Source organism: Balaenoptera physalus (assembly GCF_965194825.1).
Source record: "Balaenoptera physalus genome assembly, chromosome: 17".
NCBI classification, from domain to species: Eukaryota; Metazoa; Chordata; class Mammalia; order Artiodactyla; family Balaenopteridae; genus Balaenoptera; species Balaenoptera physalus.
Genome location: NC_138895.1, coordinates 14,302,749 through 14,329,659, shown reverse-complemented (window position 1 = coordinate 14,329,659; position 26,911 = coordinate 14,302,749). Strand labels below are relative to the sequence as shown.

The 26,911-nt window shown below is 39.5% G+C and overlaps 1 protein-coding gene across 1 annotated transcript in view; it reads right to left on the bottom strand.

Moving 5' to 3' along the window:
• Positions 1 to 26,911, bottom strand: part of LOC309646883 (uncharacterized protein C8orf34 homolog) — a 351,104-nt gene extending 324,193 nt beyond the window's left edge. Inside the window, 2 exon segments of the mRNA XM_082433666.1 lie at positions 23,001 to 23,230; positions 23,233 to 26,911. Coding sequence (XP_082289792.1) covers positions 23,001 to 23,230; positions 23,233 to 23,341 — 339 coding nt within the window. The 5' untranslated portion in view covers positions 23,342 to 26,911.

Genomic DNA, 26,911 nt, shown 5'->3' with positions numbered 1-26,911 from the left:
CTCCCTAAATGTCAAAGAAGTCCTACAACTATCATAGAAAGTTCAAGTTTGTGGGCAATTAAGTGGCTTTTACTAACTCAAGCTAAATGCCCAAACACTGAGTGAGGGGAAATAACATATAATACACATACTAGAGCTAAAAAGGAAAAAGAAACACTCACTAGAAATGTCACATTCGTGCTCCATTGCCTGTTTTGCGTTTATTTTAGACTTCAGTAAACAATGAGGTATGTATCTCAAAGAAAGAGCTACTTTTTATTGTTTTTAGTTCTGCCCAATCATTAAGAGTGGCTTTCTATATGATTTTTTTCTTAAGAAAAAATCACATGGAGTATAGACACACAGTACTACGAATCGAATTCTCTTAGTCTGTGGAAAATCTCCATCTATTTCAGTGTCTTCTTCTGTAGGAACTCTGTTTCTCTTCAGGACCTTTTTCATCATCCTCTCCACCACCAGCGCTGAGCGTCACCACCACCACCCCCACCCACCCACCCCCTGCCCAGGTTCTCTATTTTTATTACTAACATTACCTTTTTAATCCACATTAATTCACATTTGATCCTGATCAACCCTCACATACTCCATAACTTCCTACCCAACCCTCACATACTCTACAACTATTCAATTGCATGTCCTGTTTAATAGCCCCCACCTGCTGCCTCCCTTTCCAGTCGCGCTTACCATCACCCTAGTTTGGGTCATTATCATCTTTCCCTTGGTAATTGACACCAACTAGTGCTCTCTACATCCCAGTCTCCCCACACACCACTATAAGATGTATCTTCCTAAAGCAGCAATTTGATGTGCACTACCCTGTCCAAATATTAGCTAGTCTCACCTACCTACCAACTTAAATAGTTGGTAACTTACTTAAGTACTTACTTCCTGCCTGACATTAAAGTTGATCCATGTCTGGGACCAGTCTATTGTTCCATCACCATCGTCCACTATCCTTATACACGTGTACTGTGAGCCAACTACACCAAACTGCTCCTCCAAGAAAACATTCCAGTCTCGGCACACCCATCTTTGGATCATGCCATCCTTTGACCTGGAATGCCTCCATCACCTCCCAAATCTCTTACTGTCCTGAAAAATCTTCTTCTAACTCAAGAGTCATCCCAAACGCAACTTCATTCACTTATTCATTCATGTGCTCATTCAACAGCTACTTTTTCGAGCATCTACTGGACAAGACACTGGGAGATGCTGAGGTAGAGCAGGAAGGGGAGGGCAGTGTGACTAAGTGAACAACTTCTGCCCTCAATAAACTTATAATTGAATTAGAGGGTAAGAGAAAACATAATCAGCAGTAACACAAAGAACATTTTCCAAAGACCTATTGAAAGTACAAAGCAAGAGCCTTCAGGCTAGAGAAGGAGGCAGCTTATTCTGCAAGGGAAAAAAACAAAAATCATGTTTCCTTCATCTTGTATTCTTTTTTCTTTTAAGATTTTTTTGATGTGGACCATTTTTAAAGTCTTTATTGAATTTGTTACAATATTGCTTCTGCTATAATGTTTTGGTTTTTTGGCCATGAGGCATGTGGGATCTTAGCTCCCCGACCAGGGATCGAACCCACACCCCCTGCATTGGAAGGTGAAGTCTTAACCACTGGACCACCAGGGAAGTCCCATTCATCTTGTATTCTTGACTGGTAATTGGTTTATATTAAATATTAAAGATATTTAATGCCTTTCCCTCAAGCAAAGGTTATCAATCTGTGGTGATTTTGCCCCTCAGGGCATATTTGATAATGTCAAGAGTCATTTTTGATTGCCACAACTGGGAGAAGTGTTACTAGCATCTAGTGGGTAGAGCTGCTAAATGTCCTACAACACATTCCCCGACAGCAAAGAATTATCTGGTCCAAAATGTCAACAGTGCTGAGGCTGAGAAACCATGCCATAATGCCATAAATAAGATGGAAGCTTAAAGGTCTACGGAAGTTCGAGTGGTAAAAGGCATTTTGGAAAGAGGTAAAGGGAATCCCTTAACACTTCTCAAATCATAACAGAGATCCAAGTAGAACTGGCAGTTACCTAAAACCAATCTCTTATGTCATAAACCTTTAGGAGCTTATAGAAGGAGAAAATAAACCATTCAATGTTTAAACAGTTAATATCATCAGGAAGTTGTCATGTTTTTACCCATTGATTCCAGTTTTGTCTCCTGAACATCCACAGAAAAAAATATATGTTCCATACAATAATCTTTCATGTATTTGAAGACATAGGTGATGCTCCCCTTAAGTTTTATTTCTTAAATTTAGTATTTCTAAATATTTCAAACATTTCTCATTATCCTAGCCATTATGTCAATGACAATTGCATGTAGAATATTTCCAATTAAATGTTGAATTTCATCTTTATTCCTCTGAAGGGTCATATTGTTCATCTTAAGTTCCAGGCTCTGTTTTTCAAAATTCTGATTACATCATCCATGAATTTTTAAAATATAGCTTGCCTTTCATCACCTAAGTAATTGGTAAAAATATTGACCAGGACATTTCTGGCACCAGCAAGTCACTGAGTACTGCCCTCCAGGCTCACGTCAGTCACCAGGGCATCCTCCTGGAGAGGGGGGTCCAACAAGCTCCAAGTGACTGTACTATCACTCAATCCACATTTCTCTACCTTATATATAACCATCTTATGCATATGGAAGACTTTTCCAATTGCCTGGGAAAAAAATCTCAGGCTATGTCTCCTAAATGGATCTTATCAGTAAGCCTAGTTATCTTATATCAGAAAGGAAGATTGAGCTAGAGTGAAATGATTTGTTTTCAATAAACTCGTAGTGGCTTCAGTGTCACATATTTCCCACTCTAAGCACACAGGTTTTATTAATCAACATTTAATCATAAATTCTCTGATTTTACTATAGAACAATTTATCTTGTCTTCTGTTGAATATACTTAGTCTACTACCCTGAAAATTAAAAATCCTTTTCCTGCCTCCCATATTTTGGCACTTTTATGTTCCAGCTTGGCAAGTCTGGCGTGGGGATGAAGAGTGGGGATACTGATATAAAAATACCTGGGTTTGCATCCTAGCTCCTCTATCTGATTGATGTATGACCTTAAGCAAGTTAACCTCGCCTTGCTTCGATACCCTTATCATTAAAATGGAGCTAACAAAATTACCACATAGGATTGTTGTGAGAATCAAATAAGATATATCCTGGTGCTTAGAATAGTGACTGTAATTGTGGTTAGATGTCAGCTTATTAAAGAGGGTACACTATGGTTCTATGACCTCAATCCAAGTTCTTTAAATTCAGAAGGATATAAGTGCTCTGGAACAAGAAACCTTTAACTGATTAAAAGTACAGTGCATTAATTTTTCTCATTTCTAGATCTTCAGCTTCCTCTTAATCAAGAACATCTTGTTTTGTAGTTTTTTAAAGATAATCATTTTTGATAGAAAATATATCAGCAAAATAAAGGTAGAATTATTCCACTTTTTCCATGTCATCTGCTAAAATCTCACCGTCTGCTCCCACCATGAGCTCTGTTCCATCATGATATTATTAGAACCTATACTTCCAATCTTTCAAAATATATGCAGAGAGAGAGAGAGAACAATAGCTTTGGCTAAGTGGAAATAAAAGTTATGTCTACACATAGTAACTGAATCAATTTCCTTGTCAAAGTATTTTTCTGTATTTCAGCAACCAATTTTAGCCAATTAATCTGATAGTAACCAGCAACAGCAGAGGGTAAATTGTACACAGTAAACTCATACTGGCGTCTACTGAGCATTGTTTCTCTTCCTTAGTACTCAGTGTTTTTTATTATACCATGCTTAGCCATAAATCTTAGAATTTTAATACTAACCAATTAATCTTCTCTTCTTTCATTTAACAAGTAAAGTGATACACTGGCAACAAAAGCACGGAGCCAGAAGCAGAGGCCAGCTCCACATATTACACATTCATTCCAAACATGATGTTGGGGCCACTTAGCAAATCTCCTAGAATCGATACAGACAGCAATACGTTTGTATGTAGAATACTAAACTGGCAAAAGTCATTGAATACACGTTCTTCTGATCCATTGCTTTTGCTGATATCTATTCCCTCTGTAATTAAGGAACCGATTAAAACTTCAAAGAAAGGGGCTGAGAAGTCTAAATTGATGTTGACTTGAGATGCAAACAAAATTTTAAATTAATAGTTTCAGAAAGCAGAATTTGAACAATTTCTATCTGTAAAGATTTAGCTTTAGTTCAAGTTATTAAAATGGGTAAAACTTCCCATCCTATTGTATCTGCCGAGAAAAGGCACTGTGGTTAAGTATCTCCTTATAAATAGGACACACATCTGAATGGCAGACTGCTTAAAATCCACCCATATCAATCCCAAAGTCTAGTATGTTGCTTTTAGTAAAACAGAAATACACCTGCCACCCTACTGGAAAAGCTACACAGCTTCATTTAGACTGCCTAATGATATACACCTGGATTCCTTCATTCAACAGTCTTCCAGCATATAGTTACTCCCAGAAAATTCTCCTGGGCACACTGCTGCAAAGTATTTATGGAGATACCGGTGGCCATAGAAAGGATATGACCTTAGAAAGAATCAGGATAGGCTCGGTGGAAGCAAGGGGAGGAGAGGTGAGGGAGTTTTTTCCTGATTTCTTCCCAGAAAGGTGCTCTGTTGCACACTCTACAACTTGAAGCACAAATTTGAATGTGATAACTTCATCTTCATCGTCCTCATATCGCAGGTGTAGCTGTATATATTAGATCTAAAACCTTGAAGAAATCTTCCAGACACAAATATATTTCCTCTCAGTAGGCAGCTTGAGAGGAATGTGCATTTTTAGTAATATTGAAAACTATAAACTTCAAATATTAACACTGGAAGGAAAGTTTCATGATGGGGAAAGGTCTGAATCACAAAAGCAAGACAGAGACCTCTGGAGCAACTCATGATAATCACAGTCACTACCACATGGGTCTGAAGTAGGGGATGAAAGGATGGAGGGATGGAAGACATAATTTCATGGTTAACTCTTACCCAAATTTAGGCAAAAGTTTCTCTCCTTAATGTGCTCTATACAGTACTGTTGAAATAGGTTCAGAATTTTCAGTAACATTTTTACTAAAGATTATGTAGTAAGAAAACCATGAGCACAGTCATGATAATGATCTCAGATAATTTTACTTTCAAGTGTGCACTGGACCAAGGATGACAGCTAGCTACATCTTGCCTGTCTTTTGCATTTCCTAGTTCTTGGCCCAATGCCGTCCTTAACCTCTGCTGCACGGAATAGCCTCATAGATATCCAGACCCAATGTCTGGTCCAAAGGGAAAGATAATACTCTTCTTCTAATCACTAGAGTCATCCACTCATTTTCTAATTCTCGTCTAATGAGGCCCTCTTTCCCAGGAAGGTGGAACTGGAAACAAATCCAAATGGCGAGGATGGAGACATACCAGAAGACAGGATATGAAGTGAAAGAAAATTCAGAATTGTCAGCAAATCGAAATTTGAATCCATAGAAGTGGATGAGCTCTAGGACTAAGCCCTGAGAATATTCAACATTTAAAGAGGAGGTGGAGGTGGAAGAGTTCCCAAAGGAGACAGAGAAGAAATGGCTGAAAGAGGCAGAAGGAAAACTAGGAGAGGATGGTGTTACAGGAGCCCAGAGAAAACAGCATCTCACTACGTGGAACAGTTGGAAGGCCAGGGAGAATGGGAAGAGGAGATACCTCTGAAGCTAAGGCAATGCCGTCCAATTACATATTCTGCAATATTGGCAATAATCTATGTCTGCTGTGGTCAATTCAGCAGCCACATGTTAGTACTGAGCTCTTAAAATATGGCTAGTGAAAATGAGGACTGAATTTTTAATTTCATTTCATTTAGTTTAATCTAAACAGTCACATGTGGCTACTGGCTGCTGTACGGGACAGTGTGGAGAGTCTAAGCAGACAGAGGGCAAACTAGCCTAGTAGCTAAAAGTATGAGCTTTGATCATCAAAAAGACAAGAGATCACAAGTGTTGGTGAGGATGTGAAGAAAAGGGAACCCTTGTACACTGTTGGTGGGAATGTAAACTGGTACAGTCAGTATGGAAACAGCACGGACATTCCTCAAAATATTAAAAGTAGAACTACCATACAATCCAGTAATCCCACTTCTGAGTATATATCCAAAAGAAATGAAAACAGGATCTCAAAGAGATATCTGCACTCCCATGTTCACTGCAGCATCATTCACAATAGCCAAGATATGGAAACAACCTAAATATCTGTCAATGGATGAATGGATAAAGAAGATGTGGTGTACACACACACACACACACACACACACACACACACACACACACACAAGGACATTATTCAGCCATGAGAAAAGGAAATCATGCCATTTGCAACAACATGGATGCACTCTGAAGGCATGATGCTAAGTGAAATAAGTTAGAGAAAGACAAATACTGTATGATATCACTTATATGTGGAATCTATAAAAGCCAAACTCAGAGAAACAGAGAGTAGAATGGTGGCTACCAGAAGAAGGGACATGGAGGATTGGGGAGATACTGATCAAAGAGTTGTAAACTTCCAGTCATAAGATGAACAAGTTCTGGGATTCTAATGTACAGCATGATGATCATAGTTAATAATATTGTATCATATACTTGAAAGTTGCTGAGAGAGTAGATCTTAAATGTTCTCACCACAAAAAAGAAATAGTTATTATGTAACATGATGGAGGTGTTAGCTAACACTATGGTAGTAATCATTTTACAATACATAAAGGTGTATAAAACCAACACTTTGTGTACCTTAAACTTACACAATATTATATGTCAATTATATCTCAATAAAGCTGAAAATATTTTAAAAATAAAAAAATTTAAAAGTATAAGCTTTGGACTCAGACATATCCCAGGTTCACATCATCTCCCCCACTTACGCTCTGTATATTTGGGGAAAGTTATGTCAACTCTATAGAGCTCAGATTCTTCACATGGAAAACAGGCATGATAAAACAATAGCATTATTAAAAGCATAAAACAACATAATACAATACTGACACATGAAATGCAGGGGTTTGGTGGATTAATTAGAGCCTGGTTAGTTAACCCACAAAGGCCCTCTGGAAGATTTAAACTTAGAGCGGGGCTTTTGAATACAGATTCATGAAGTTTACTGTTTTCCCTTTGGAGAGAATCATGGCCTAATCTTCCTCCTTCAGATAATGCGACAATTAAACTAGCCAAGGTAGTCAAGCTTTTTCTTGCATTTCTTATTATGCAGAAAAAATGCTGAAGCATTCTTTCATTAACCTATTCTTGTACTAAATAACTGAAATCCATCACACATTAGTTCATGATAGTTTCTTCTACCATTCTTAATTGTAATTCCGTCACCTCAAAGCCTTCTTTTCGCTAGGACAACTTATCTTACTAGCTTCCATCTTTTTGCTTACACTTTTTACCTAATTTATTAATATTGACCCTCAGTTGGAATTTAGCCTCAAGGCATAATTTGACACTCAAAAAGGAGTCAAAGATTTTTCCCAAAAAACATCTGCTGAAGCAACTGCATGTGTTGTAAAATTTGATTGCCTTGAATTGAATTCTTCTGAGCCTGGGTTTCAATCCTGAGTTTCCTTCCAAATTGTCGCACATATAAAATATTTGCTGAGTTCACCAATGTCTTAAGTGTATCTATCCACCAAGTTGTACAATTTCATTCAGTTAGCGTGGCATAAAGTGGTTTTTTATGTCAATGAAATAGCAATGTATACAACAAGTCCCAGTTAGAACCAGACATCTGGGACCTGCATTCATCCAATCTAAAAAAGCCTATTAACAGTTTTGCTGCCTTGACAGCCACAGAGCCAAATAAAGATAAAAACACACTATGTTGGAAGCAGAAAATTATCCTAATCAAAATGTCACTTCTGAAAATATCTTTTTTTAAATGCCAATACTGTAAACAGAAATTTCCACAATGACAATTAAACATAATTAAGTGCTAGATTTCTCTTCAAGCTTCTTTCATTCTCTACAACTTATTTTTCTGAACTGAAACTCAATTTCTCTTTCAAGTACATCTTGTTCCTGTCAGGGAAAAATGGAGCTAATATTTTTTAAATTTATCAAGTAAGTTTAAAGGCATATTGGACCATATTTAAAAATCTCAAAGACTCTGAAGGTATTTTCTCTAGCCATAGAGCCTCGGATTAATATACAACAAGACAAAGGGTGAGGTGTAGACATATGCACCCATGAGGATCGGAAGGTACCCTGGCACAGCAGTATCTAAGACAGTAATTTGCTTTTTCTTAGTTTCTAGAAAGTGGCCTAAACTGGTCAGGTTTCTTTTTTTTTTTTCTTTTTTCTGGATTTTTAATATGTGTTTCTTTGTTTAAACAGGAATCAGTGACATGTGGAAGGAATCAGATAATGCTGCAAAGAGAAATGAAGGGAAGGTCCAAGCCATGGAAGCAATGGAAGGAAAGAGAATAGATGAATTTGGATAGTCTCATCCACCAGAGGGCAGACAGCAGAAGCAAGAAGAACTACAATTCTGCAGCCTGTGGAACAAAAACCACATTCACAGAAAGACAGACAAGATGAAAAGGCAGAGGGCTATGTACCAGATGAAAGAACAAGATTAAAACCCCAGAAAAACAACTAAAAGAAGTGGAGATAGGCAACCTTCCAGAAAAAGAATTCAGAATAATGATAGTGAAGATGATCCAGGACCTCGGAAAAAGAATGGAGGCAAAGATTGAGAAGATGCAAGAAATGTTTAACAAAGACCTAGAAGAATTAAAGAACGAACAGAGATGAACAATACAATAACTGAAATGAAAACTACACTGGAAGGAATCAATAGCAGAATAACTGAGGCAGAAGAACGGATAAGTGACCTGGAAAACAGAATGGTGGAATTCACTGCCATGGAACAGAATAAAGAAAAAAAAATGAAAAGAAATGAAGACAGCCTAAGACACCGCTGGGACAACATTAAACACAACAACATTCGCATTATAGGGGTCCCAGAAGGAGAAGAGAGAGAGAAAGAACCCAAGAAAATAGTTGAAGAGATTATAGTCAAAAACTTCCCTAACATGGGAAAGGAAATAGCCACCCAAGTCCAGGAAGCACACAGAGTCCCAGGCAGGATAAACCCAAGGAGAAACACGCCAAGACACATAATAATCAAACTGACGAAAATTAAAGACACATAGTAATCAAACTGACGAAAATTAAAGACACAGAAAAATTACTGAAAGCAACAACGGAAAAATGACAATAACATACAAGGGAACTCCCATAAGGTTAACAGCTGATTTCTCAGCAGAAACTCTACAAGCGAGAAGGGAGTGGCATGATATATTTAAAGGGATGAAAGGGAAGAACCTACAACCAAGATTACTCTAAGGAAGAACCTACAACCAAGATTACACTACCTGGCATGGATCTCATTCAGATTCAACAGAGAAATCAAAAGCTTTACAGACAAGCAAAAGCTAAGAGAATTCAGCACCACCAAACCAGCTCTACAACAAATGCTAAAGGAACTTCTCTAAGTGGGAAATACAAGAGAAGAAAAGGACCTACAAAAACAAACCCATAACAATTAAGAACATGGTAATAGGAACATACATATCGATAATTACCTTAAACGTGAATGGATTAAATGCTCCAACCAAAAGACACAGGCTCGCTGAATGGATACAAAAACAAGACCCATATATATGCTGTCTACAAGAGACCCACTTCAGACCTATGGACACACACAGACTGGAAGTGAGGGGATGGAAAAATATATTCCATGCAAATGGAAATCAAAAGAAAGCTGGAGTAGCAATACTCATATCAGATTAAATAGACTTTAAAATAAAGAATGTTACAAGAGACAAAGAAGGACACTACATAATGATCAAGGGATAAGTCCAAGGAGAAGATATAACAATTATCAATATATAGGCACCCAACATAGGAGCACCTCAATACATAAGGCATCTGCTAACTCTTATAAAAGAGGAAATCAACGGTAACACAGTAATAGCAGGGGACTTTAACACCTCACTTACACCAATGGACAGATCACCTAAACAGAAAATTAATAAGGAAACACGAGCTTTAAATAACACAATAGACCAGACAGATTTAATTGATATTTATAGGACATTCCATCCAAAAACAGCAGATTACACTTTCTTCTCAAGTGCACACAGAAATTCTCCAGGATAGATCACATCTTGGGTCAAAAATCAAGCCTCAGTAAATTTAGGAAAATTGAAATCATTATCAAGCATCTTTTCTGACCACAATGCTATGAGATTAGAAACCAATTACAGGGAAAAAAAACGTAAAAAACACAAACACATGGAGGCTAAACAATACGTTACTAAATAACCAAGAGATCACTGAAGAAATCAAAGAAGAAATCAAAATATACCTAGAGACAAATGACAATGAAAACACGATGATCCAAAACCTATGGGATGCAACAAAAGCAGTTCTAAGAGGGAAGTTTATAGCAATACAATCTTACCTCGAGAAACAAGAAAAATCTCAAATAAACAATCTAACCTTACACCTAAAGGAACTAGAGAAAGAAGAACAAACAAAACCCAAAGTTAGTAGAAGGAAAGAAATCATAAAGATCAGAGCAGAAATAAATGAAATAGAGACAAAGAAAACAATAGCAAAGATTAATAAAACTAAAAGCTGGTTCTTTGAGAAGATAAACGAAATTGATAAACCATTAGCCAGACTCATCAAGAAAAAGAGGGAGAGGACTCAAATCAATAAAATTAGAAATGAAAAAGGAGAAGTTACAACAGACACCGCAGAAATACAAAGCATCCTAAGAGACTACTACAGGCAACTCTATGCCAATAAAATGGACAACCTGGAAGAAATGGACAAATTCTTAGAAAGGTATAACCTTCCAAGACTGAACCAGGATGAAATAGAAAATATGAACAGACCAATCACAAGTAATGAAATTGAAACTGTGATTAAAAATCTTTCAACAAACAAAAGTCCAGGACCAGATGGTTTCACAGGTGAATTCTAACAAACATTTAGACAAGAGCTAACACCCATCCTTCTCAAACTCTTCCAAAAAATTGCAGAGGAAGAACACTCCCAAACTCATTCTATGAGGCCACTGCCACCCTGATACCAAAATCAGAGAAAGATGTCACAAAAAAAGAAAGTTACAGACCATTATCACTGATGAATATAGATGCAAAAATCCTCAACAGAATACTAGCAAACAGAATACAACAACACATTAAAAGGATCATACACCATGATCAAGTGGGACTTATCCCAGGGATGCAAGGATTCTTCAATATACACAAACCAATCGATGTGATACACCATATTAACAAATTGAACAATAAAAACCATATGATCATCTCATTAGATGCAGAAAAAGCTTTTGACAAAATTCAACACCCATTTATGATAAAAACTCTCTAGAAAGTGGGCATAGAGGGAACCTACCTCAACATAATAAAGGCCATATATGACAAACCCCCGGCAAACATCATTCTCAATGGTGAAAAACTGAAAGCACTTCCTCTAAGATCAGGAAAAAGACAAGGATGTCCACTCTCACCATTATTATTCAACATAGTTTTGGAAGTCCTAGCCACAGCAATCAGAGAAGAAAAAGAAATAAAAGCAATACAAATTGGAAAAAAAGAAGTAAAACTGTCACTGTTTGCAGATGACATGATACTGTACATAGAGACTCCTAAAAATGCCACCAGAAAACTACTAGAGCTAATCAATGAATTTGGTAAAGTAGCAGGATACAAAATTAATGCACAGAAATCTCTTGCATTCCTATACACTAATGATGAAAAATCTGAGAGAGAAATTAAGGAAACACTCCCATTTACCACTGCAACAAAAAGAATCAAATACCTAGGAATAAACCTACCTAAGGAGACAAAAGACCTGTATGCAGAAAACTATAAGACACTGATGAAAGAAATTAAAGATGATACAAACAGATGGAGAGATATACCATGTTCTTGGATTGGAAGAATCAATATTGTGAAAATGACTCTACTACCCAAAGCAATCTACAGATTCAATGCAATCCCTATCAAACTACCAATGGAATTTTTCACAGAACTAGAACAAAAAATTTCACAGTTTGTTTGGAAACACAAAAGACCCCGAATAGCCAAAGCAATCTTGAGAAAGAAAAACAGAGCTGGAGGAATCAGGCTCCCAGATTTCAGACTATACTACAAAGCTACAGTAATCAAGACAGTATGGGGGGCTTCCCTGGTGGCGCAGTGGTTGAGAATCTGCCTGCCAATGCAGGGGACACAGGTTCGAGCCCTGGTCTGGGAAGATCCCACATGCCACGGAGCAACTAGGCCCGTGAGCCACAACTACTGAGCCTGAGCATCTGGAGCCTGTGCTCCGCAACAAGAGAGGTCGCGATAGTGAGAGGCCCACGCGCCGTGATGAAGAGTGGCCCCCACTTGCCGCAATTAGAGAAAGCCCTCGCACAGAAACGAAGACCCAACACCAGCCATAAATAAATAAATAAATAAATAAAATTAAAAAAAAAAAAAAGACAGTATGGTACTGGCACAAAAACAGAAATATAGATCAATGGAACAGGATAGAAAGCCCAGAGATAAACCCACACACCTCTGGTCAACTAATCTATGACAAAGGAGTCAAGGATATATAGTGGAGAAAAGACAGTCTCTTCAATAAGTGGTGCTGGGAAAACTGGACAGCTACATGTAAAAGAATGAAATTAGAACACTCCCTAACACCATACACAAAAATAAACTCAAAATGGATTAGAGACCTAAATGTAAGACTGGACACTATAAAACTCTTAGAGGAAAACATAGGCAGGACACTCTTTGACATAAATCACAGCAAGATCTTTTTTGATCCACCTCCTAGAGTAATGGAAATAAAAGCAAAAATAAACAAATGAGACCTAATGAAACTTAAAAGCTTTTGCAAAGCAAAGGAAACTATAAACAAGACGAAAAGACAACCCTCAGACTGGGAGAAAATATTTGCAAACGAATCAACGGACAAAGGATTAATCTCCAAAATATATAAACAGCTCATGCAGCTCAATATTAAAAAAACAAACAAGCCAATCAAAAAATGGTCAGGGGCTTTCCTGGTGGCACAGTGGTTAAGAATCCGCCTGCCAATGTGGGGGACACGGGTTCGAGCCCTGGTCCGGGAAGATCCTACATGCTGCGGAGCAAATAAGCCGGTGCACCACAACTACTGAGTCTGCGCTCTAGAGCCCATGAGCCACAACTACGGAAGGCCAGAAGCCCGCGCACCTAGAGCCCGTGCTCCGCAACAAGAGAAGCCACCACAGTGGAAGCTGGCGCACCACAACGAAGAGTAGCCCCGGCTCCCCGCAACTAGAGAAAGCCCACGTGCAGCAACGAAGACCCAACGTAGCCATAAATGAATAAATAAATGTTCTTTAAAAAAGAAAAAAATGGTCAGAAGACTTAACTAGACATTTCTCCAAAGAAGACATACAGATGGCCAAGAAGCACATGAACAGCTGCTCAACATCACTAATTATTAGAGAAATGCAAATCAAAACTACAATGAGGTATCACCTCACACCAGTCAGAATGGGCATCATCAGAAAATCTACAAACAACAAATGCTGGAGAGGGTGTGGAGAAAAGGGAACCCTCTTGCACTGTTGGTGGGAATGTAAATTGATACAGCCACTATGGAGAACAGTATGGAGGTTCCTTAAAAAACTAAAAATAGAATTACCATATGACCCAGCAATCCCACTCCTGGGCACATACCCAGAGAAAACCATAATTCAGAAAGACACATGCACCCCAATGTCCATTGCAGCACTATTTACGATAGCCAGGTCATGGAAGCAACCGAAATGCCCATTGACAGATGAATGGATAAAGAAGATGTGGTACATGTATACAATGGAATATTACTCAGCCATAAAAAGGAACGAAATTGGGTCATTTGTAGAGACGTGGATGGATCTAGAGACTGTCATACAGAGTGAAGTAAGTCAGAAAGAGAAAAACAAATATCGTATATTAACACATATATGTGGAATCTAGAAAAATGGTGCAGATGAACCAGTTTGCAGGGCAGAAACAGAGACACAGATGTAGAGAAGGAACGTATGGACACCAAGGGGGAAAGTGGCGGGGGTGTGTGTGTGTGTGATGAATTGGGAGATTGGGATTGACATGTATACACTAATATGTATAAAATGGATAACTAATAAGAACCTGCTGTATATAAAAAAAAAAGAATAGATGAATTTGCAGCAATGGAAAGAGTAGGAGCAAAGTCAGAAAGAAAAGCAAGAGTGCAACAATTGTTAAAATGATATTCCAATAAATGTTATCTAAGCCAGTGCTGCCATGAAGGAGGGCAGGCAGAGATAGACGAGATAAACTTCATGCTTGGTTAATTTGCCTGTAAGGATGTGAAAACTGTATTAGACCTTTTTCCTTTGTGGGGAAGGAAACAGATTCTTCCTGGAGTTTTATTCAGAAGACAGTCTGATTCTTGCCACCAGGAACGGACTGGGTTTGGGATTGACAGCTAAAGTAATGCTGGGAACTTCCCTGGTGGTGCAGTGGTTAAGAATCCACCTGCCAATGCAGGGGACACAGGTTCAAGCCCTGGTCCAGGAGGATCCCACATGCCTCGGTGAAACTAAGCCTGTGCATTACAACTACTGAGCCTGCGCTCTAGAGCCCGCGAGCCACAACTACTGAAGCCCGTGGGCCTAGAGCCTGTGCTCTGCAACAAGAGAAGCCACCACACTGAGAAGCCCGCGCACTGCAACGAAGAGTAGCCCCCCCTCACCGCAACTAGAGAAACATGCGCAGCAGTGAAGACCCAATGCAGCCAAAACAAATAAATAAATAAAAATTTAATATCGACTTCTAGATACAAGACATAACATACTATACGAACTGATACCTATTGACTACAGATTACTGATGCTCACACATCCTTCACTGTAGAACAGTCCTCTCTCCCTCTGGATAGACTGTACTGTACTATTGGGAGTGCACAGAGGAATGGCATAGAAAGCAGAGGCCCTATTCAGACCAGTCACACACATCAGTCCACTTTTTTAAGTTTGTTGTTTTTTTTTTTGACTGCACGGCATGTGGGATCTTATTTCCCCAACCAGGGATCGAACCTGTGGCTCCTGCATTGGAAGCACGGAGACTTAACTACTGGATCACCAGGGAAGTCCCAGTCCACTTTTTTATCCTATGCATTTTAGTGCTGTAAAATTCCCTCTCCGCACTGCTTGAGCTGTGTCTCATAAATTTTGACATACCTTCCTTTTCATTGTTAGATGGGTTTTTATTTCCTTGTGATTTCTTCTTTGACAAGTAGATTATGTAGACGTGTGTTGCACAGTTTCCCAGTGTTTTGGGAATCTTCCTGTATTCCTTCTATTACTGATTTCTAGTTTCATCCCACTGTGATGGAGAAAACACCTTGTATGTTTTCAATTGAGGATTGTTTTGTGGTTCAGGGAATCGTCTATCTCTGTATGCATTCCATGCCACTTGAAAAGAATGTGCATTCTGCTACTGTTGCATGGAGTGGTCTACAAATGTCAACTAGACCCTGTTGTCTGATGGGCTGTTGAGTTCTTCTATGGTGTTTCTGAATTTCTGCCTAGTTGTTCTCTCAGTTGTCAAGAGAGGGGTTTTGAAGTCTTGAACTATAATTACAGATTTGTCTATTTCTCTTCTTAGTTCTCTCAGTTTCTGCTTCACACATTTTGCAGCTCTGCTGCTCAGTGCATACACACTCAGGATTGCTCTTTTTCTTGGTGGGTTGACCCTTCTATTATTACAAAATGACAATTCCTGTCTCTGATAATTTTCTATCCTCTGAAGTCTACTTTATCTGACGTTTACATAGCCACTCCTGCTTCTTTTGATGTTTGCATAATATTTTTTCCATTCTTTTACTTTTATCCTGCCTACATCTTTGTATTTGAAGTGAGTTTCTTAGTTGGGTCATGTTTTTTAATCCACTCTGACAATCTCTTTTAACTAGTATACTTAGACCATTGCATTTAATTGAATTAGTGACATATTAGGGCTAAAGTCTGCCATGTTTGTTTGTTTTTTTTTCTGTTTGTTCTCTCTGTTTCATTTTTTCTTTTTCCTATTCCTGCGGGTTACTTGAACATTTTTTTAAATTCCATTTTTATTTATCTATCATTTTTGAGGGCATCTTTTTGTATAGTTTTTTTAGTGCTTACTCTAGGTATTACATTATACATATACAATTAGTCAACAGGTATTGTCATTTTACCAGTTCAAGTGAAGTATAGAAACCTTACCTTCTTTGCACCTCTTTATCCTTCCCTGATTATAATACAATTTTCTTAAGTACTTCCTCTACATACTTTTAGAACCTCATCTGACATTGTTATAATTGTTCTTCAATCATGACATAATTTAGAAAATTCAAGAGGAGAAGGAAAACGTATTATATTTACTCATATTTTTGCTCTCTCCATGTTCTTTCTTCCTTCCTGATGTTCTAAACTTCCTTCTTCTTTCATCATTTCCTTTCTGTTTAGAGAACTTCCTTTAGCCATACTTTTAGGGAAAGCCTGCTGGTGACAAATTCTCTTGATTCCCCTTTCATTTGTGAAGGATATTTTCTCTAATGGAATCCTAGGTTCTTTTTTTTCAGCACTTGAAAAATATTGTACCACTTCCCTTGGACCTCCATGGGCTGATGAGAAATCTGGTGTCATTCTAATTGCTTTTTCCTCTATAGGTATAATGTTGCATTTCTCTGGCTGCTTTCAAGATTTTTCTTGTCTTTCTTCCCCAGAAATTTAATTTCGATGTGTCTTGGCACGGATTTCATGGCAGGGGCGGCCTTGTTACCACTGGACCACAAGTCCTGAGTCTTCTCTAGGCCTCTTCTGACACAACCCCAATGGGGAGGAGGAGGAATGCCTTATTACTGTCAGGGGTGGGAGGAGGCCAGGCTCCCCACATGGTCTCCACTGACGTTGGCCTCAGATCACGGGTAAGAGTGAGGCAACAATGTAAAATCAAATTAAAACCACAATGAGATATCACACAAACCAGTTAGAATGGCTATTGTTAAAGAGACAGATGATATCAAGTTTGGGTGAGAATAGTGAACAACTGAAACTCTCATACACTGTTGGCAGGAACGTAAAATTTTACAAGCTTCAAAACTAGTGGCTAATGTCTTAAAAAGTTAAACATACACCTACCATATGATCCATTCAACCTATTCCAGGTCCCCAAGAGAAACAAAAGTATAAATCCATACAAAATACTAATTCAGCAATAAAAAGAAGTAAACTACTGATACATGATGCAACATGGGTGAATTGCAAAATAATGATGTCAAGTACAAAATGATATACATCTTCCCCCAAGAAAGGAGCATAGAGTATGATTCTATTTATACAAAACTCTAGAAATGGAAAACCAACCTTAGTGACAAAAAGGAGATCAGTGGTTGCCTGGGGATGTGGAAGAAGTAAAGAAGGGTAGGAGCGGGGTATTACAAAGAGGCATTCCAGACAGCAAGAAGGTGGGCAGGCATATGAGAAGATGTCCCAGCTGAGTCCATGTATTTTAGGTACCTTCCAGGAAATTGCAAACATTTTCACTACATATCATTGACTCTATGACACTTGATCATACATAGGTGCAAAGGAGATGCCACCACTCATAAACAAACAGAAACAGTATCTCTGCCTCAGCACCCTTTCTTGTGTTCCAGCATGCTTATGCATTTATTTTTCTAATATTTTTGCTGATATTTCAATAAAATTTTGAGAGGGAGTAGAGGAAAATGCATATGCTTAATTAACCAGAATTGTAAATTTTCTTTACTCAGAATTTTAGTTTATTATTCATTGGTTGCCATGTATAAATCATTGATAACAATTCTTAACTACACTCACATAATTTAATGTTTAAAGAAACCCAATGGATGAATTATTTTGTAAATACTCATTTCCTAGATGTCCTTTTCTAGTTTTAATATTTTTTAAAATTTTGAAATAATTTTAAACTTACAGAAAAAGTATGTGAACAACACAAAGAACTCCATATACCCTTCACCTAGAGACCCCATTGAAGTTTCACCAACTTTCCCAAAAATGTCCTTCATAGCAAAAGTATCAACTCTAGAACCATATTTTGCACTTACTTGTCACGTCTCTTCAGTCTGAGACCTCCCTTGACCTTCATGATCTTAACATTTTTTAGGACTCCAGATAAGCAGAATTTCCCCATCAAGCTTATCAGATATTTTCCCGTTATTCAATTCAAGTCATGCATGATTGGCAGGAATATTACAGACGCGATGCAATGTTGTTTTAAATGCATCCTAACAGGGGGCACAACACTTGAGTAAAGTAGTGTCTGCCAGGTTTCTTCACTACAGAGTGACTTTTTTCCCTTTATAATTAACATCTATTTTGTGGAAAGATACTAGAGATTATGTAACATCTCATTCCTCATCCAACTTTCACCCATTAGTTTTAGCATTGATTAATGTTTCTTGCCCAAATTATTACTAAGATGGTTGCCAAGTAGTGATTTTCTAATGCCATCATCCCTTCCAGTTTTATTAATTGGCATTGTACTTATGACAAGGTAAAGCTTTCTCTTCTCCCTATAAATTGAACACATTCATGTATCCCATGAATGTGTGGAATAAAATATTCCTATTTTATACAGTAAGATAATGTTACTATCATTCTTTATTTTGCTTCTTAAATTGTCCCAGATTTAGTTAATAGGAGCCGCCTCTTCAAGGTGGCTTCTATGTCCTTTGGACATGTTCCTATCATTCTTTGACCACTTCCTTACCTTTTAGCGTAATAAGATGTTCCAGGTTCATCTTGTATTTCCCAGTGCCAAGCCTTGAATTAACCATTTCTCCAAGAATACCTGGTTCCACTTAATGGGGAATATCATTTAGAACACAAAATCTGGTTGCTACGGTTGACCATGCATTTGATAAGTCCACCTCATAACATATATGCCAAATCAGTTAACACAGATTTAGACTACGTGAGTAGAGGTACTTTGAACTAAACACACAAGGTTGTAAAGTGATTCCATTCTACTTGGAGTGGGTCAGACCACATTTGGGAAAATGCAGTGAACTTAGTTTGCCACATCTTCAATAGACAGAGATTTAAAAATTCTATGGAGATTGTATGAAGACTGCATTATTCTGCTTTTTAAAAATTGACGTATAGTTGATTTATAATGTGTTAGTTTCAGGTATACAGCAAAGTGATTCATATATATTTATCAAGATATAATCTTTTTCAGATTATTTTCCATTATGGGTTATTATAAGATATTAAGTATAGTTCCCTGTGGTATAACTTGTTGTTTATCTATTTTATATATAGTGGTGTGTATCTGTTAATCCCAAACTCCTAATTTATCCCTCCCTCCCCCCCTTTCCCCTTTGGTAACCATAAATTTGTTTTCTACGTCTGTGGGTCTGTTTCTGTTTTGTAAATAAGTTCATTTGTATCAATTTTTAGATTCCACATATAAGTGATATCATATGGTGCAGGATTTCCCACTCTTGTGAGTGTGACTAGGCCCGAACCAAGACATATGGCTGCCCTGAGCACCATTCCAACCCATAATTTTCAAATAATTATTCTATTTAACAAGATGAGAGAAACTGAAAATTGTATACTTCTTTGTATTAAAAATAATGAATTTATTGCAACGTTTCACATCATATAACCTCTTGGGAATTAAGTTAAACTGCTTATAGTATAAACAAAGTAGATGGCTTGAGCCTAATAAGCAACAGAATTTCTGATCACCAAGTTCTTTGACTGTTAGGTGCTTAGCCCTAGGCTTTGAGATCAGTCTTATGTTTGCCCCATGCATCTTACCTACGTATGTTGCAAAGATACTCTACTTTGGTGGGAGCCAAACCATTTCACATCTTGCCAGTTAAGTGAGGAGCTATGTGTGAAATCTATATTAAGATTATAGTTCTAACTTATTGTAGCAACATCAAGCATTCCTTATAGATTGATGCCAGACTGCTGACTACTTGCCTGCCCTGAGCAAGCCAATGAGAGCACAAAAAGTATTATATCTTACAAACATTTCAAAGAGTTTGTGGAATCTAAGTCATTATTACCATTTTCACCTTATAGCTTCATACTATTTAATTAAAATATCATTACCCAAGACTCTAATGCAACGATTTCTAGGCATGGTTTTGTAATGCCTCAAAATATCTTCAAACATAGTTAAAGGTAGTATAAATGCATACTTCTAAATCACCTGGAAACGATTAATTTCACTCTAAAGTAGTTTTTGAAACACCATATTGTGTGCAGCACTTTTATAAGCTTCTCAAATGATAAAATGTTAGAAATAAATAAATTAAGTAAGAAATAAACTAAGTAAACTGTACAGGTTTTAAAAAAAATGAGATATAAGTATTCTCAATACCAGTATAAGTTACCTTTGCTACTGTTTTAAATAACATTCATGTGCTGTCTCTAAAGTGCCTCACTTCAGTAAGTTTTCTTAAAATAGACCAAGCTAACAAAATCTGTAAAGGGAACATATTGTCAGGTCTTACATATTTTCAAAACTAAAGTAAGCCTATGTCACTAACACCAGTGCCTCAGCACAAAAAAAAAATCACCACAAAGCCCAGATAATAAAACTTGGCATCACCTATTTCAATTTGTAATTGGTAAATGGAGATTTTAGCTTATGTCACTGTTTCTTATAATGTGGCCCAGGAATTAAATATATGACCATCATTTGTGCTACTTCTTACTAAATTCAGATTCCTAGGCTCCTCTTCCGATCTCTTGAAGCAATTTTTATGAGAACTATTAACCAAAGGCCTGGGAGCTTTGAGGAGAATGATAGATCAATATGTCCATTTTACACTAGTTCCACTGGTTTTCAAGTATGAGGAGACTTTCCAGTTTTGTAAAGTACATGTAATTCTACTCTCTCATGATCAAAACTGTTGCATAAGGACTTGATTTCAGTAGAAGAGAACTTATCCATTTTCTCCCTTTAATTATTTAAAGTGCACATCAACCCTTAAAAATTAACTACTCATCTCTGCAATCCAAGCTAATGGGGATGTATGTAATATGTTACCCACAAACAATGAATAAAATACAAAACATATACTTTTGTCCTTGTTTGTTTTTTAGTGAGGAGGTCTAATGATTTTATGAGACAATTCTGCCATCCCTTAAGATTCAGCAGTGGAACTAGCTAGTGAGCATTTGAAAAAGTGAGCATTTAAAACCAAGTTGGATTTATTTCCTAATTATGTATATAGAAAGTTTACATACATTCCAAACTCTATTACTGTCACTTGGAGAGAATCTTGGGAATTATAAAAGCCAGCAAATGAGAATAGCATCTATTAAAAACAATTCATTTATTCTCCCTAGGAAAATGTACTTATATTCTAGAGAAGAAACCCTCTAAATGTATTTATTTTATGTTTCTTTTGATAAAATTAACACACTGTGCCACAGAGGGTTATTATATTTCTCCTTTAAATACAGTGTATAGTCTCTAATCTTTACACTAACGGCAAAGAAAGGAATTCCAGTAGCTCCAGCAATTCTACTCTGCTTTTGTATATGGACTTCCTTTGCTAACACTTTTTGCAAAAACAAGAATCGAGACATATATTGTAGGACTTTATGACTATACAACAGTGATTTTCAGTTGAAATAATGGTCATATCTCTCAAGACAGTACATGGTTAACTTAAAAGTTGGTCAGAAAAACAAGGGATTTTGCAAATCTTGGTTATGTGAAACCCGTTATGATCACACCCTTGTCCGCTCCCTTTCTGTGCTGGGACATTAATTCGCAGTCTTATTTTCTCTGCAGTTATCATTCTCCTCTCTTCAGTCCTGGAGAAGGTGTTCCAACCTCTGCTATCTCTTCCTCCTGCCGCGTTTCAGCCTTAAGACACCGCGGTCATGTAAACCCCCAAGTATGACCACAACGGTTTTTTGGGGGGGGGGCGGGGATCTCGACCCTCCCACGTCCTCTCGCAGCGGGTCGGTGCCCAGCTGGACGGTTGGACCGGAAAGGAGGGGACCGTGGGCGTCCCTCCCCGCTGGCCTCTGCAGCTGCCCAGCGCCCTGGCAACCGGAGGGACGCTTTGCCGGTGCCTGCTTTCAGTCCCCCGTTCTCATTTTCTCCTGTTCTCCCGCTTTTCCATTCTCCTACTGTATTTTTGTCATCAATTCTTTGATGGCGAGAGAAAACAGCTCAGAGCTGTCTCCTTCCCATAAATACGCGTGTGCTTTTCCCGAACCTTTCTCTGCCCTCTCTCTCCCCCTAACACAGGTAGGGGGGCCGCAAGGCAAAGGATTCTCCTTTCATCCAGAGACCAGTGTCAGCGCCTCAGCTTGACAATTTCATTCCACACGCCCGCACCTCCCGAAGCCTACTTCCTACCAGTTCAGTTTTCTCCCAGGTAACCTTATTCCATCCCATTGCTAAGCACTTCCTCCACCTTTTTCGGGTTCTACTACTGCCTACATTTGGGGGAAAACGCGCAAGACAGTGTGAATGCCAGGAAGAAAGTGAGCGTGTGTAAGCCTGAGTGTGGGCACCCGTCTGTCTCAGCCTGTCCGGGCCCCGTGCATGTGGTTGCAAGGGGCAGGGCAGTCAGACACCTCAAACTTGCCCTGCCAGGATAAGGCTTGTCCCTCCAGAGCTTACCTGTCCGCGCCCAGGTAACCGAAGAAGCGCCCGCGCGGCCGCGTTCCAGGACACCTGGCCCGGACAGAGAGAGAGAACTGGGGCCACAGGGGCGCCCCTCCCGCGCAGCTCTTCGGTCTCCCTCCTTCCCTCCGGGGTGTCCTGAACCCCCCAAAGACAAACGGGACCGCCCGCGCCCGGAGCGCCTTACCTCAAACAGGGGACCGATCTTGTTCTTCTCCAGGTAAGCCTGGATCCGGGATTGCTGATGAGAGGCCATGGAGAGACCGATGGGCCGCGGAGAGTGCGGGAGACCGCGCGGCCGTGCGCCTCTGCCCGGGGACACCCCTGCTTTCCCCTGGACCGGGGCCGGGACAGGAGCTCGGGAGCCTGGGCTCCCCCGGCGCGGCGCGGCGCGGCGCGGCGAGCTCGGCTCCCGGCGCGGGCGTGGGCTGCAGCCGCTGGAGCCGCGAGCGCGTGGGGCGCCGAGAGCCGGAAGCCGGGGCGCGGCGCCGCCAACTCAGACAACTCGGAGGCGAGGGGAGCTCTCATTCATCGCGCTCTCCTCCTCCCCCAGCCCCACGGCTCTCCGCGGCGCCCGCGCGGGGGCACCTGGAGCAGAGGTTCCAGGTTCCTTTCTCTCTGGGCTGCAGCGGCGGGAATCAGGGGGCGGGAGGCGAGCCGGGAGGCGCGGCTCTGCCTAGAACGGCGCCGGGGGGCGCCCTCGGGCGGGCCGGGGCTGCGGGGCTCGAACTGGCGGGGAGCGTGCGTGTGCGTGCGTGTCCGCGCCGACGGTGGGTGCCCGCTCTCCCGGGTTACGGGAACACCCGCCCGGGCGTCTCCCCAGTCTCTGCTCGCCCTGCCCGCTGCTCCCTAGCGACAGCGCCGCTCCGAAAGCCAATGGTGAAGGTGCTTCTTTCAAAGTGCACGTAAATCTGGCGCTTGTTGGCTACTCCTCGGCAGCTACAAAGGCAGTTCGAAAGGGGGTCGTCCCCACCGCCCCTTCTGAGCCTCTCCTCTCACCTCCTGCGCTGCCCCCGCTAGCTCAGGGTCCGAGATGGGGAGCGTTGTGAGGAGGTGCGTGAGTCTGAGGGTCTGCCACGAACATGAAGTTGCCTTCCTTCAGGCGGTCTGGCTTGGCTTGGAGCAAGTCGACGGGCTGAGAATTCAGCTGGAAACTCCCAAGGTGCAGACGCCCAGAGGCTGGGGCAAACCTTTAGCTTTTGACAGGAAGAAGAGATGGAAGCGAGCCAGCCCTCCCTCCCAGTTTGCCTTCCTAATCCTCATATAATCATGTGGATTACAACCCACGCATAATTATGGCTATACATCTATAGCTACACCTCAAATACTACGCTAGTGCACTTCACTCTAGCTGCTTTCCTATAGGTGCTTCCTGAGCTCCTCACACTTAGCCAGTAACTTTTATTATGCAGCAGTTTCCTAGGGAAGAGCTCCAGACAGCAGAGGTTCCTTCACAAGCTCTTTCTTGTGGAAAAACAAAAAACAAAAAAAAACGATCATTGAGGCCTCCAATGACGAGTTCCCTGTCTCCTAACCATGATGTGCTATCAAAATTAAAAGATTTGTATTAGTAAACATGAAAGTTAGAATGAAGGGAGCAGTTATCCTAAAGCAGACTGCAACAGTGTAGATTTCCTTTTGCCACTTTCTGGATTTCTGTAATTCATAATATCTTTATTGGTGTCGGTGTTTTTTCTCTTTTTTTTGATAAATTTATTTATTTATTTATCTTGGCTGCATTGGGTCTTCATTGCTGTGCGCAGGCTTTCTCTAGTTGTGGTGAACGGGGGCTACTCTTCGTTGTAGGTTGCAGAGCACGGGCTCTAGGCGCGCACCCTAGAGCACAGGCTCAGTAGTTGCGGCTCACAGGCGTAGTTGCTCCGCGGTATGTGGGATCTTCCCGGGCCAGGGCTCGAACCCGTGTCCCCTGCATTGGCAGGCAGATTCTTAACCACTGCGCCACCAGGGAAGTCCCAGTGTTTTTTCATCTGTATTTTAAATGAACTACTTAAATAGAAACATGCACTAATTAAGAATGGAATATCCCCAAAAGTACTGTTAATTCTATTTAATAATTCAGATTATTATTCTGCCAGAATACCTAACAGCATAACCATCACTGATAACCTGAAATAGACATGATTTGGAGTGGAAAGATGCCCAAGTTAATACTTTTACAATCAGACTCAGGTGATCTGCCCAGGGAGAGCTAAACTGAATAGCAGTGAGGTGCCCAGGGTTCTCACATATTTTCCGTTGTGGATCAAAGGCATACTTACTTATATATTTTTTAATATGTTCAGGAGAAATTAAATATATAGAGTGAATATCAACATTTTTATTTGCTATTAGGTATGGTACACAGCCATCTATGACTCAGGTAAAAAGGCATTTTTGACACCACACATAGCACTGGAGAATCAGAACAGTACCTTATTCTAAGAGAAATGAGGAAGACGCTTCTTTAAATCAGACTATTAACCTACTTATTAAGCCTTCACCATACTCAGAGCACTGCACCTAGGGCCTTGAATGGAAAAGACAAAGCTTTGCTGGCAAAATACTTAAGTAGTAAAGGGAAGATCATGAAGAAATATACATTTATGTATATATGTATATCAAAACACTGGACATCCCCAAATTACATTTTTAAAATTCAGGAAATATTTCAGAAGTTTTTCAAGGCCTACCTTAAATACCGTCTCCTCCACAAAGCATTTCTTGGTTCTTTCCATTTATCCCCAAACCTGACTTCATTACTAAAATAAATATTTATTGCACAGACTCTCCATGGCAGACATTACGTTAGGAGTGAGGATTCAAAGGTGAAGGCCCTTGTCTTTGTTCTCAGGTGTTCAGTCTTTTGGAGGCAAGTGGCATATACATGAATAATGACATTATAATGCATGGTGCTAACACAGATAAATAAAACATGCTGTGTGCATACCGAAGGATGAAAAAATGACCTGTGCCCGGATCATCAAGGAACGCTCCATAAAGGAGATTGTGTTTGAGCAAACTGTCAAAGGAAGAGTAAAATTTTAAAGTTTTCCAGATAGCATTGGTGGAGTGAGGATGGGGATAACGTTGCAGGCTTCGGCATTTAAAAAAAAACAGCATATGCAAAGGCCCAGAGGCACAAAACAGCCTGGTGATTAGAGAAACATAGGGTGGATATGGAGGAAGATTGGCATGTGAGGTTAAAAATGTAAGCAGAGTTCAGCTCATTAAAGGTCTCACTTGCTAAGAAATACAGACTTGCATCTTCTGGGTGACGAGAAGTGACTAAAGAGTTTTGAGCAGAGGAGTGTTATGGTCGGGTAAACGTTTTAGAAAGATTGCTTTGGTTACAACATGCATAATAGATTGAAAAAGAATGATACGGGGAGAGCAAAACTAATTTAGGGTACAGAATCCACAAGCAAATCATGAGGGCCAGCCTTTGGACTGGGGATAAAAGAATGAAGAGGATGGGAAATATTCAAGGAACAGTTAAAGACTAATTTGTTGATTACCTTTATGTAGGATGAAATTAGAAGAGGCGATCAAAGATGACCCTCTGACTTCTACAATGAAGCTAAAAGGTTATAAATTATTTGCCCAAGTCCCCCAATGAATAATTGATTGGGCCAGGTTTTGATTCAGTATTTTCGAACTCAAGCTGAAGCTACTTCCATTTTTTACCCTGTATCCTGAAAGTTAGTCAAGAATTTAGTTTCCAGATATCAGCATCCTTTGGTAGAAAGGGTTATGTCTCATGACCTGGCACATAGTAGGTACTCAATAAATAGCAGTTAAATGAATGAATTAAATTTTAGTAGCTCAATTCAATCCAGCTATGTTCTTTCAGGCTAAACTTTGCCTCTGACATGTGGCATTTATACTTTGTTTTCTTCCATTTAATTAATTGCATGCATGCAAACTCTCTAAAATCATGAACTGTATCTTAATAATTCTCTTGCACTTTATAGCATGCAACATAGTATATTTTCATACAATGTTTTTCACAAATATATCTTTAATTAATATCTTATTGCTATACATTTTGAAATTTATTTCATTTAGTCTCTTTAAGATCGGCTGACAAGGAACCACTGT